The sequence below is a fragment of the Nannobrachium achirus genome, assembly GCF_963921795.1.
Source record: "Nannobrachium achirus genome assembly, chromosome: 7".
Lineage (NCBI taxonomy): Eukaryota > Metazoa > Chordata > Actinopteri > Myctophiformes > Myctophidae > Nannobrachium > Nannobrachium achirus.
In genome coordinates, this window is record NC_137816.1 from 44,367,545 (window position 1) to 44,381,930 (window position 14,386).

The 14,386-nt window shown below is 41.0% G+C and overlaps 1 protein-coding gene across 1 annotated transcript in view; it reads left to right on the top strand.

The window, feature by feature from the left end:
- Nucleotides 1–8,312, top strand: part of tmod2 (tropomodulin 2) — a 32,131-nt gene extending 23,819 nt beyond the window's left edge. Inside the window, exons 4-10 of the mRNA XM_080730802.1 lie at nucleotides 763–885; nucleotides 1,396–1,470; nucleotides 1,780–1,910; nucleotides 2,638–2,745; nucleotides 3,355–3,498; nucleotides 4,153–4,297; nucleotides 5,449–8,312. Coding sequence (XP_080586928.1) covers nucleotides 763–885; nucleotides 1,396–1,470; nucleotides 1,780–1,910; nucleotides 2,638–2,745; nucleotides 3,355–3,498; nucleotides 4,153–4,297; nucleotides 5,449–5,480 — 758 coding nt within the window. The 3' untranslated portion in view covers nucleotides 5,481–8,312. The remainder of the gene's footprint in view (nucleotides 1–762; nucleotides 886–1,395; nucleotides 1,471–1,779; nucleotides 1,911–2,637; nucleotides 2,746–3,354; nucleotides 3,499–4,152; nucleotides 4,298–5,448) is intronic.
- The last annotated feature ends 6,074 nt before the right edge of the window (nucleotides 8,313–14,386 follow it).

The following is a 14,386-nucleotide window of genomic DNA, read 5'->3' on the forward strand; positions in this document are numbered from 1 at the left end:
GGTGGTTGTTGTTGTATTTTCCCTACTTGTATGGTTGGATGTATTAGCCTGCCTCCAGTCCCTGAATCGCTAGCAACGCCCATTACAAAAATAAGTTTAGGCAATTCAGGTCTGGTGATGCTGGCTAGACTCTGTTGAAAATATGTATGGCAAAGCAGCGTCGTTTCAACTCGATGACGTCAAACAACAGGACCGGACCGGACATTTCTCAAACATAAACAAACATGGCATCGCATGCTGCAGTAACTTGCGATCGTATCGATCTTGATATGAAAACTCAGTAGCAGACATATTTTACCGTGTTTGCTTACTAGTTAGTAGCGTGGTATGTGAATGTGAGTGTCTTTGTCTTTATGTATTGTATGTAAAAACAAGAAAACCAATAAAAATATATATAAAAAAAGAAACTAGTTAGTAGAGCTCCTATTCTGCCGGTTTCATTGGTTAGCATAGCAATTAGCAACAGTTTAGCCAACCACAAAATAACGCGAATAAGGGTTGCTTAACAACATCATCTGCTTTGATACTATTGTGATTGATTGAAACAATCGCCAAACGACTCTCTGGCAACGGAAATCCCAGTAACGGCTGCAGTAGGAAGGGCTTTTAGACTGAATAATGGAGGGAAACTAAATGAAAATTCAGGCTGATGGTCAGGCTATAAACCTCTCACCCTCTATTTTTGTGTCCATAGGTAAAGCATTCGTTCCCTCTTTGTGTGTCCATAGGTAAAGCATTCGTTCCCTCTTTGTGTGTCCATAGGTAAAGCATTCGTTCCCAAGCAGAGACCTATAGAGATGTGCCAGGAGGACATCACGACCCTTGACCCGGAGCTAGAAGAGGCCCTGTCCAGTGCTACAGACACAGAACTGTGTGACCTCGCAGGTAAGAATGGGGACAATGTGGCAACAAATGGCACTTGAGAACACTTCTTTGTGTGAAGGAATCTCTTTAAATGGAGCCACACAGAATGCCCTTTTCATCCCACTGCTTGCTGGTCCATGTTGGGACAGTAAAACACACAGGCTCCTTTCACCCCAGACAGTAAAATCCTTGGTGTTAGAGGTCCATTTGTTCACCTCTGGAAGTAAAATCAATACTGAGAATTTTACGGTGCAGACCATGTTTTTTCCCAGACTGCTGTCCTTTTACTTTGTGGTGCTGATTTGAACTCAGCGGCCACGGTGAACAAGAGAAAGTCTCTGTCTGTTTGCCACAGTAAAATCCTGAATGTTAATTTAACTCTTGAGAGTACACAGATGGACCCAGTAGAGTCACACCCGTAAGATTTAGTTACTGTTACCTCACAGTGCTGAATTCTTTACCCCTGGGTAACACACAAACAAGATACACTGCTTAGCTTGTTGTTTGTCTGTTTACATGTCTTGTTTGCAGCGATCCTTGGGGTTCACACGCTGGTCACCAGTACTCAGACCTATGATGGAACCACATCTAAAGGAGGCTACAACAGTGAGTAGAGTTCAGCCTTATTTATACTTTGTTACACGACTGCGCTGCTCGAGCAACATGGGTCTACGTTGAAATGTAAATTAGTGACCTTTCACAGGAAAAACATTTAAATAAACTGAAAGTGAAATGTGGCTCAGGTTCAATCATCTGTGTGTGTGTGTGTGTGTGTGTGTGTGTGTGTGTGTGTGTGTGTGTGTGTGTGTGTGTGTGTGTGTGTGTGTGTGTGTGTGTGTGTGTGTGTGTGTGTGTGTGTGTGTGTGTGTGTGTGTGTGTGTGTGTGTGTGTGTGTGTGTGTGTGTGTGTTCCCAGATGTAATCAAAGGGGAGAAGATGACCCCTGTGTTCGATGAGCCTCCCAATCCCACCAATGTAGAAGACACTTTGCAGAGGATAAAGGACAACGACAGCACTTTAACGGAGGTCAACCTCAATAACATCAAGGTACACACACACACACACACAAAGTGAAGAAACCAAAGTGAGACCTTAATGATGCTTAACCCTGTAAGGCCAGAATTAATTTCTACTCACAAAATAAATAAATAAAAATAAATAAACCCTTCAGGTGATGTTGTAGGAGTCCTATTCAGAGGAAAATGTAATGTTTTAAAAAAAAGTTTTTGTAAGGTTTTATAGCCATAAATCATGCTCTAATTTACATTTGGGGGATATTTTTCACAATAATAATATATGTACATGTTCTAGACATTCTAATGATCACCAAAATAAATATTATACGAATTTTACATATGTTTTTGTGAGGAATAGCTTAGGTGAAAAAGTGAGATGTTGTTCGTCCAGACTCTGGACTCCAGAGATCTTGAAGTTGTGTGAATGTCAGCCTCTGTGGGGGGTATTCATATGCAAATATCCTGGCTAATGGCTTTGTAATACTAAACATAGGATCCAATGGTGATGTTTAGGTGAAAAAAGAAGAGGAAAACAAATGATTTCAACTCTTTTTTTGATCAAATATAAATGTGTCCAAAAAGTGACAGTGGTCCTTGCAGGGTTCATCCTTTTTTCCTTCTCAGCTGGCAAGGTGACAGGCTTTAGGGCCTAAAGCGTTTTGTCAACAACCTCCATACATAGTTAACTCACTATCGATGGCTAAAGCTTGGACAGGAGGTTCATATCCTTATTAGACTCTTGTGTCTTGTTTTTCCAGAACATTCCTATTCCCACGTTGAAGGACTTGGCCAAGGCCATGGAGCGCAACACACATGTCAAGAAGTTCAGCCTGGCGGCCACACGGAGCAACGACCCCGTCGCAGTGGTTAGTGTGTGTTAGTGTTAGGGATGGGACGATAGGAACATTTCAGATCGCGATTATTGTGACAAAATAAATTGCGATTTACGATATTATCGCGATCCAAAATCCATTTTCCTGGGGCGGAACGTTTGCCAAAAAATAGCAGATCTACAAGCTCACAACGCGACGCGTTTTGAGCTTGTAGATCTGCTATTTCTTTTGGCAAAGACATTTGATAGAGTGGGGAAAAAAAGACTGTATCAAGTACGTATATTATAAGTACCTTTTACCAATTATAGAGGGTTCAAGTGGTACCGGATATGCAGCTCGGCAAATAAAAAGGGAATTGATCCCAGTGCATGACAGAGGACGATATCACAATGAATTAAATCTCCATGATACGATTATCGTGATTTTTTTTTTATCACGATAAATGATAATATCTGGTATTGTCCCATCTCTAGTTAGTGTCCCATCTCTCAACATGTTTGTTGAGTGTTGTGACAACGCTGCTCCCATCTCCAGTGTGTATCTGAATTGAATGGGTTTCCCACAGCTGTTGTTGACTGATGTATTTTTCCTGTTCTCACCAATGTCATCTCTGGCTCTTTTTTTTCCTTGGCCAATCGGTAGGCATTCGGCGACATGCTGAAGGAGAACAAGACATTGCGTAGCCTGAACTTGGAGTCTAATTTCATCACCGGTGTTGGGGTGCAGGCCCTGGTTGACGCATTGAGGGACAATGAAGGGCTCACAGAGATAAAGATAGACAATCAGGTACTGAGTGCTATGTGTCTGCACACACACACGCACACACACACACACACACACTGGTTTCATTCCATATATCTCTGCTATCGGGCCGAAACCTCCTGACTCCAAAATGTTCATTTTCGGGAAAATGAGCTCAAGAGGAGTTAGGAGTTTTTGACTGAAGGGCTTTTTACTACCTTTCATTGGTTCAATATTATTTCAACCAACACACAGACATAAAGGGTGTTCAATAGCACATATTTATGAGAAAAAGAGAGGGCCAATCAGGTGGAGTTAGCTGGTTTGGCAGAAAGTGTGGAGTTTGGAGGTTGTGTCCCTAGCACTTTTTACTACTTTCCATTGTTCCAAAAAATATCTGCCACAGATATTTCTTTTATCTGTATCTACCATCCACTTTGAATGGAAAAATATCTGGAGAAATATATATTTTTTATCTGTTATCTGGCCCAGTGGGAATAGGCCTTAACCTCATAAAGCTTCAGTAAAACCTAATTGGGGAGACTAGTTTTATCCCCAATTGGACACACATCCCCAATCAACTGGGTTAACGTCCAAAATGTGTCCTATGTCGGCAACAATAAATAACACAACACAACACACATACTCGCATACTGTACATGCATAACCAGCTGGTGTGTATCTGTGTGTGTTGTTCAGAGGCAGCAGCTGGGTACTACAGTAGAAATGGAGATAGCTAAGATGTTGGAAGAGAACACCGGTATAGTGAAGTTCGGCTACCACTTCAATCAGCAAGGACCACGCGCCAGGGCTTCGGCAGCTATTACCAAGAACAACGACCTGGGTAATGATGATGACACACACGCATACAAAGATCATTCCCTGTGTGGTTCCTTCATCCTGTCTGTTAGAGAACCTTCTTTGTCTTCCAATTTCTGTCACTTCGAAATAGAAAATGAAGAATTTCTTTGTGATAGTACTGTTAAAATGTTAAGCTACAGTAGGGATTTTCAAAGTGGGTGACGGGGCACCCTGGGGTGCCGTGACGGCAATCCAGGGGTGCCGCAAGATAATTTGATAATATTTGGAATTTATTTGGACACTTGAAAAGATATTTTGTATCATTTTAAACTTGAAGTACAAAGTTATTTTCTAACCAAAATGGCTATTATCTCAACGTTTTCCTCACAACATAGTCGCTAAAATATGCTATTAATATAAGGTGCTGGGAGTGAAAATTATTAATATAATGTCTGGGTGCCTCGGATGAAGAAGATATTTGTAGCGGTGCCCTAAGCCAAAGAGGTTTGGGAACCCCTGAGCTACAGTACTGTACACTACAGTTTTTATCTACTGATGTGATCCACTCAGCATGTGGACATTTTGATAGTCCATCCCTACAGTTTTTTCTTGCGTCATATTCAAGGGTGGTAGAAACCATACAGATTGTGTGTAAATGCTCAGTGTGTAAATATGGTCAATTTGGAGTTCATTAAGTATTAAGGCCTCAATTACCTCCATTCTGTTCTTTCTTCTAGCTCATCATTCTCTCAGAGCTGCAGTAGTACAGGTCTGATGCATGGGTGTGGTGTGGTCGCAAGTGTGTCTGAACGCATTATGATAACCATAGCCATTACCTTCACAGCACGTTGGACTGGAGCATTCACCCTCATTCACGTTAACAATACAGAGTTTGACCGTGCAACGTTACAGCTTTGGGGCGTGAAGGAGTTCCACGTCTTGTCTTCTGTCCACGCTTATCACACTTGTTACACTGGGATGGGTGTGAACTTTGACCGCGTAACCTATGACTCACTGCCTTTTTATTATACTACTAACAGGCTTGAGTTGGTTGAGGTTTGTGTAGCATGTTAGCAGATTTTTCCTCTTCCTCATCAGTCCACCAGAGGAATGTTGCACCTTGCTTTACCTCGTTTTGTTTGATTTGTATTCTTTCTTTTGTTCATCTCCATTCATTGCACCTGTCCTCTCCAGTCCGCAGGAGGCGAGTGGAAGGAGACCTGTAGGGTTGGAGCCCGTCCTGCGCCCCAGCCGATCCTGTTGTCTCATCTCACCATGTGGAACAATTTCAGCCAAGCCCCTGGTCTCATCTCACTGTGTGGAATCAAAAGTCTTGTGCCAAACTGTGGAGCAAGGCGCCCTCAACAAGAATTAACGTATGAGAAGAAGGGAAATAACTGGAATTGCCCTCTCCCACACACATGTTCATACTTCTTTTTGTTATGTTATTATGGATGTTATTTTTGCAGCTGTAAATGTTGTTTTGTAGTTTTTAGTCATTCCATTTCAGTTGCTTTCTTTCTTGTCTTTTTAAGCCTATATGAACTTCCCATACTGTACATGTATTTCTTTAATTTGTTTGTTTTTATACTGTACTATGAGCATGTGAAAAAGGACATAATCCTAACCATCTAACAGGAACATCTGCTGGTAACCATGAACTAACATTGAGGAGTCCCTTCATCGTCTCAACTGTCAACTGTGGCAGCTGGCTATAAACGCCTGAGTCCATCTATAGAGCTACTTAAGAGACTACAGTTTTTGAATGACTGGGTTTTCTCATCTCGCTCCTTGTATCTGTCATGTCTTTGAGGCAAGAAACCATGGTGAGGCAAAAGCCTAAGTTGTTCTCGTCATACGATGGGGCTGAATAATAACTGATTGTCTGGTTATTTTCGGTGTGCGACTTTTGACGTACGACGACGTATAACTTAGGCTAAAGCCAAACCAGTCTTTGCCAGAAAGCTCAGGTAATGGCTCAGCCATTGCCGATGGCATGACTGACAGAAGAGCACAACAAAACAATACCTTAAACTCTGTCTGTTACCATATTACCAAATTCCCTGCTCAATGTGATTGAGTAGACGAACTGTTCCTCAGCATCTCAGCTGTGGAAGATATTGATTGAGATGCTTTGACGGTGACAGTATCAGATGCTGGCTGATTGTTAGGTTAGTTTGCAGGGTTTCGCTAGTGCAGGTTGCTGTTTAAAAGGCCATAGATGATGTGCAACCTGTTTAAAAGGCTAATCTATACTTAGTCATGCGACCTAAAGAAATATATTCAACTGAAAGAAATAGGAGTGACAACATTTTTCACTTGAAACTACGCAAGTATATATTTGCCTTAAGAATAGCAAGTCGATTCTTGGCTTGTGCTGGCCCTATGCTGGTCAGAAGGCACAATTTGTCTTTCAGATCTGATATATTGACATTAAAGACATACACTTGGTTTAGCAACTTGAGATTAAATGCTTGGCAGTCTTAAATGGCTTTACGGTTTTATTCGGAACGGAAGCTTTGGTTTAGATATGGTTTAATTTTCAGATTTGTATTATTACTGTTCATTTCTTATATTAATTGGAAATGGGAACTAGAGGTTGATAATTTTGGGCTGTGGAAGTGGTTGTTGTACTGTGACAGGTACAGGATAGTCATCCATTTGAGGCTGAAGAAACATTGACCTGAGTCTGCTATGTTACCAATGGTCTAGCTGTAATGTTTTGCTCAGTCAAGTTTCTACAACATTTAACCATGCCAAAGACTAACATGCAATGCTTAATATATTCATACAGAATTTCTGATAGATATGGGTTTTTATTTTATTTAATCTCATAGTTATTTCCTTATACAGTGCAGTTCCAATGGTATAAGAGAGTATCTAAAGCGAGCCTTTGTAATAGGAACAGTTATCTGAGCATAATATGTGCAATATCATTGTCTTGCTTCCATTTCATTGCATGCTTATATTCTGTATTGTGTACCATCCTTGTATACTGCATATCATCATCTTAAACAATGAGGTTGATGAGATGTTAGGAAGAGATGATTTGTCTTACTTGCCTCTCAGGTCCCAACTATAATATCTGTGATATTCTATGAGGCTACCGTTCCCAGGTTGAAAGATTCCGACACAGATCCGGAAGTATTTGCATTTCCCCGTCAGTCACATGCTCTCATTTACAACTCTGTAGGATCTAATGAGTGAAATACCACTCCTTTTCTAATGGTGGCAGCATGCTGCATGTGATCCACACTCCACTGGACTGACGCTGTTTAGGCAAAACAGGACCAATTCTGCACTTAGAAACATGCATTTCTCTCCTAATGTCTTTAATCACTTGAACCCTAGCATCCCTATTTTGAGGGAACATTTGCTGAAAGTAGCAGATCTGCAAGCTCAATGCATCACAACATAGATACACTATTTTCAGCAGACATTTGGTGTATACTATTAGGGTAAAAGAGAACGGACCAAGTACAGAGCCAACCCCAGTCAACTAAAGTATTTGTTTACTAAGTATAGAGGGTTTAAATGGTTAATAGGAAGTATGTGTTGGCATGAAATCACCTGTTGCGATCGTGTTTCTGTCGACCACAATGTTCTTTCATCTTAACAACTGCACATTCCTGGGATGTGAGTTGTATGGCTGAGCTCTGTTTTGGTGTTATTGTCCACATGCCTCTCTCCAGCTATCATGATTGCTGTCCTTCCACCTTGTACTACTTCTACATTATTGTCCTTTTGCTGGTGGGTTGTCTGCCAACAGTGGAGTGCCTCTGCTCTACCCTGTTGAGATTCTGTGATCTTAATACTGTATTATATTAGAATATAAAATGCCATCTCATATTGGAAACACATTTCTGTGTGTACTGTATCACTTAAGTGTAAGCCTCTCACTGCTGGGATTTCTTTCTTTTTTGTACCTTTTAAAAAAAAAGAAATAAATCCAGGACTAGACTCGAGGAGGTAATATCTATTATTATAAAACCATAAGATGGGGAAAAGGCACTGTTGAATATAAAGATGTCCTCAACAATAAATGTTTTTACATACTGTCTGTACCACTGTCCTGCTCTCTTCCAACACTATGTTTATCTTTTGGTTAAATGTCACGTGTAATCATGAAGTATGGTTCTAAATAGGGCCTCAATTCAAACAATGTTCTCCGGTTATGCAGCTTGGGAGTTCCCTGGTGGTGCAAAGGGGTAAACACACTGGCCACTTTACTACTTTTATCCAAGGTACAAATCGAGCAGCTCACCTCAAATTCAAAGACATTTTCATCTCATGGTAACAAGGACTGACAGGACACAGGGTGTTGGTGGTGTATAGGCCTATACGTATACATGCAAGCGTCCTTTAATTGGATTCAGCTTTTGTGATTGTTTGCACATGCCTGAGCGATGATGTAACTGTAATATATGACTCCATCCCTCTGGGTTTCCTGTGCCAGAGAGCTGCGGTGAATCTAGCTGCTGTTAAAAGAAGTAGAAAAAAAGAGAAACTACTACTGGCAGCCTCATAGAGCAGCTAACTGTGACCAGAGGGGAAGTGAATGACTCATGTTTTTCCACTCTGTGAGAATGTGGTGCAAGAGAACCTCTTGTGTGAGAGCAGGAGGTTTATGTCATTGTGCATTTATAAGTTATTTAATGGAAAAAGACAACGTTTATTCTGAGGGCCAATGATGGACTACCATTATGAAATAAGTAGTCCGTCACATCTACAGTTATCAGTGATGGAAGAAGTGCTCATATCTTTTACTTAATTAAAGTATAACAATGTAGATATAATCTGATCAAAGTACTGTATCTATGGGTTAAGTGGTTAATGCATGTATTGTAATAATTATCAAGATCTGCAATGTAACTAAAGTTTTCAAATAAGTGTTGTGAAGTAAAAGTACAATAATTGAGATGTAGTGGAGTTGAAGTAAAACCAGTAAGACGCCTCAGGGCAACAAGCGACCTCGCCCTAAAAGTCAAGGTCGTGCCATGTCTTGGCCATCTAGTCAGTGATGTATATCGGACCAGTTACTCATATGAAGACCCTTGGTACCCATATATGGAGATATGCTGTGAGACCCCAAACATGCTTACTTACTCAGTTATTCGTTATGTGAAAGTCCTATGACATCTGACATCATACATACAATCCCTTTTATGCCCATACATGGAGATCCCTGTCTGTAGAACAGATCTTGGCCATCTGTCTTGGCCATATATGGATTCTGTTAGCGTAGTATGTGGCCGATGTGGCCTGACTGGCCTCCATATATGGGTATTCCCATATGAAGTCCTGTTAGATATGGGCTTAATATTGATGACACCCTGACATCACAGTGATGTCAGAGCGGCAAACCCATAGACCATAACAAAGCGCACACGGACAGACAAGCAATAATTGGAAATACTGAAGTAATGTAAAATGCCTCCAAATTGTACTTAAGTAGGCCTACAGTACTTGAGTAACTAATTGGTTACTTCACCTGCTACATTTTAACAGGGAGTGGAGAGATATTGAAGCCTGAGTGCTGTCAGGAAGAGGATATTGCAGAATATTTGGTATTAGGGAGTAGGCCTCCTTCTGGCAGTGAAGATGAAGCTTGATGGCCCTCATCTGCTCCTATGATCTGCATCGTATTACAACGGGGGGTCTGGTGAAGACCCCTAGGGGGTCCAACAAATCTTTTTGTATAATTGTATTCACACTTTTGTCCTACTCTTATCTCCGCCACCGTTGCCCCTATCCATGCCAAATTTGCACACACACTCCTTGGATGGCAACTCACAACGTCCACCCCTCATTTCTCACATGGCCCTTTTCAAGCGCCACCTATCAGGCCGATTTTTCAGTGTTCTTTAATACTTTCATATACCGTTAGGTTCTGTATTGTGGCTGACTGAGAAAATCCATCTGTGCTTCATTATACAGTAGTTAGAATTCCTTTTGAAAGAGTAACTGAACTTCACTTTATTAAAACATTGTTCAAAGAAGAAGACAGTCCACTGTTGGGTCCAAAAGCAATACCATGACATATAGTACAACAACATGGAAACAATCATTCAGATTACATAATGATGCTGCAACCCACAGCAACAGTGTGACTTTACAGTAGTTTCATATACAGTGGATATTCTTCTAAATCTCTTGCAGGGGAAAAAACAATGTTCTTGAATCGGAACATTGAGTCATGGAGAAATACATGCTTTTATATGTACATGATTTTATGCCTGAAGAAAATACAAATTGTGTACACATTTCACCCCTTTAAATGTCAGGTACAGTCATAGACAATTATGTGTTATTACAATACAGGTAGCCTATTTCATACTCAATTCTTTGATAAAGATAGTATTTTCTTATACATCACATTTCCTCGATTGTATCTAACATGGTTCTATGATTCCTGTAAGAAATATATAAGACATTTTTCAGTTTATTGTAGTGGATGGCACAAAACTACTTTTAGAGAGGAGAATTTCGATGTCGAGATGAAATGAAAAACGTCTTTTACATTTTTAGATCACCATGATCTAAAAATGTATCCCCAATCATATTGTCCACCTATTTAACAATATTTGCTAACAAAATAAACCCCATTATTTTTAGGGTAGCCTACTCTCATCAAAATCCAAATATGTTTTCTTCCTGTAAAACCAAACATGACATGTGCTTATGCACTTTAGGTCCCAGCAATCCACAGGAACATACCAAGGTCAGTGCCTTCAAATTTGCAATACGACTCTATTTCCCTGGCTGGTACCCATAGTTCTGGATGATAATGACCGACTCCTGAACTACAGCGAAGGGTGAGGTCACAGATGGGACTAAAATTAGCCATGACTCCTCAGTAAAAGTGAACACAGCTCAACATTAAGTGTTGAAGTCTTGTGATGTTATTCATGCTTCGTTTAGTCATGCACCAAAATATGATCTACAAGCTCACAGTTACCATATAGAGCGTGTGATCCAGGAAACACATTTTCGAATGTGTCTTGTAGATCTGCTATTTTCAGCATGCAACAACACCATAGAACTTGGGCTTGACATATGCCACAACTCACTCACCACACTGCCTTCCATCTCCTCCCAACTCTACCTATTTACACACACACACGCACGCACTCACGCACACGCACGCACGCACGCACGCACGCACGCACACACACACACACACACACACACACACACACACAGGGTCTTTGTTCTAAAACAAGTGAGTTCACTCTCAGTGGAACAGATGTGTTCGGAGTGTGTCTTGTGAGTCATCACATCACTCACCCTTGCAATCTATGACCTCACCTTTCAACAAACAGAAATGGGTTGATAATAATAGATGTCAAGGTGCAACTCAGAAAAAGAATGGAGAGCAAGCTCTCTGTTACACAGGTTTACTAACAGTGAAACAAAAGACAGTCAGATAATTCCCAGTGGTGTGACTGAAACTGCAGACCAGCGGGGAGTGATAAGAATGTAGAATGCTCTGTCTAGGGTCATCCTAGAGCAGCTGTCATTATCAGCGCTTTTGTGAAAGTAATTTAAAATAAAACATTGTCTGATGCCTATATGAAATCACTCCTCACACACACACACACACACACACACACACACACACACACACACACACACACACACACACACACACACACACACACACACACACTGATTGATGAAAGTGTCTGATATTCAGGTAAGCCTGCATGGGATGACAGGTGAGGTCTCTGTCTGTTTTCTAGGACATCAAACAGAGCAGAGTATAAAAGGGCTGTTGTCCACTCTCAACTCCCTGACCAGTTGAAATCATCCTCACTGAAAACATTGAAGTAGTCTACACCTGCAGGAGAAACAAAAGAACATCTGTGTGTGTGTGTGTGTGTGTGTGTGTGTGTGTGTGTGTGTGTGTGTGTGTGTGTGTGTGTGTGTGTGTGTGTGTGTGTGTGTGTGTGTGTGTTTCTGATACAGAGTATTCTCCAATCTCAATCTCACCGGTTACATCAGCGGTGATGTGGGAGATACTTCTTTCCTTTGAAATAACCACCAAAGTCATGTGATGAGCTAATGTACTCTGTAATGAGTAAATGGCTCATCCAGGGCTTAATGTCAACCTTTCACAAGGTTTGGCTAAGTATGTCTTAATGATGTTTCAGCTACAACAGACCACTCTTTTAAGTAAAACTGACAGTCAAATCCCTGCTTCTCATCTAAGGGGGAGATCAAAACTATGCCATATGCCAGATCCTCACTGCTTTAAAAAAAAAATAAGGTTCCATACCTTATTTGGTACATTTTAGAACAGAAACAGGCCAAATGAATTGCTATGCTATGGCAGTCAGTTAGTCTAATCATCTACTACTTCTAATCTATAAAATGGCCAACTGATTATATGGTTACAATAAAAGTTGGGTTTCTGCTTGAGACTAAAGCAGAATAGAGAACCTGACAATAACTTTTTGGTCCTTGGCTTTATAGCCTACAAAAACACAGTTTCTAGTATACAATTCTTGTCTATGGACTAATATCCCCTGCCTTGGTGTCTCTGACAGTCACAAGCACTAATGATGTATATCTGACAGACTAACAGGTTTTCCTATTACTTCTGTAGACAGACAGACTAACCCAACAGTTTTATGACTGATTAAATAGCACCACCTGGTGCTTGAGAAAACTACCTTTCACTTTTTAAAGTGACCAATAGAGGTCAGTACAAAGTCAATAATTAAGACAAGGGTAAAGTTCTGCTGTCGAGGACCACTATATAATATATAATATAAAAAAGAGAAGCTGTGCCAACATTTGTGAAAGTTTTCCGAAAATAACCGATCTACAAGCTTTCAAAGCACACACACACACACACACACACACACACACACACACACTAACTGCCTCCCACCATACTGACTCAGTACCATACAATCTTTACCATGAAAACATTGCTTTCCAACATGCAGTAAGACGCCTAAGGGCGAAAAGCGAGGTCGCGCCATGTCTTGGCCATCTGGCCAGTGATGTATCGCACCAGTTAGGCTACCCATATATGGAGACCCACCCCTGGTACCCACCCATAGATATTCATATGGGCTTAATATTGAGGACATCAGGGACCTCCATATATGAGCATAAAAGGGATTTGGTTCCCCTGACATCACAGTCGATGTCAGAGCTAATGGCTGAGTATGGTGAATTACAATGAATCAAACACAAGTTTGCGTAATAATTAATGGTTAATTATCATTATCATTCTGCTTGTTTATGGCCCTTTAAAGCTCTGCTGTGATTGCGATCTTTCATCACCATGACTCATGAGAGCCTGGAATAATCAGTAGCCTTTGGCTCTGGAGTTTGATCTGTAGTAGGCCTACATTACATAAATGTTTCTCTTAGTTTCTAGGCCTACTTCTTATTCCTTTTTCTGAGCACAAGGTCATTCATTTATCTCAATCTTAAATAAAGAATAATGCTGTGTTTTTCCTCTGCTGTTGACAGTGTGAACGATTGGACTTTATTTAGACACTTCCTCCTCTGCCAAACAAAAATTCCCCATGAATTTTCTGTTGCTTTTAGTACTGTGCGGTTATCATTTATGATGTGGCGTGCTGTACCATGATGACTGTACATGACTGTACCATAGTGCCACACCCAGGCGCTCTGTCCAAATAGAGACCCAAGTTGTTCCTTAAGGTGTCCAGATGTCACGTGCGACCAACCGATGGCCAGCGGTCACAGGGTCCTGCTGAATGTTTCCAGTCCATGTGAACAGAACAGCTGTCCCTGATCCTACTATCTCTGTGACACACACACACACACACACACACAACACACACACACACGCACACACGCACACACACACACACACACACACACACACACACACACACACACACACACACACACACACACACACACACACACACACACTTTCAGTTTAGTGACATACAGTATGTATCACAAGATTACAGCAGGTGCAACATATTGTTGGTGTAATATATTATATAATATCAGGGCTCTATCCTGAGTCCTTGGGCCCCTGGTACTGAGACTGCCTCGGGAGTCGGGACACCTGAGGCAGGCCTGCATGGGTCTGGTTCAAATAAAAGCCCAGGTTCGTTTAAACACCTGTGCTATTATT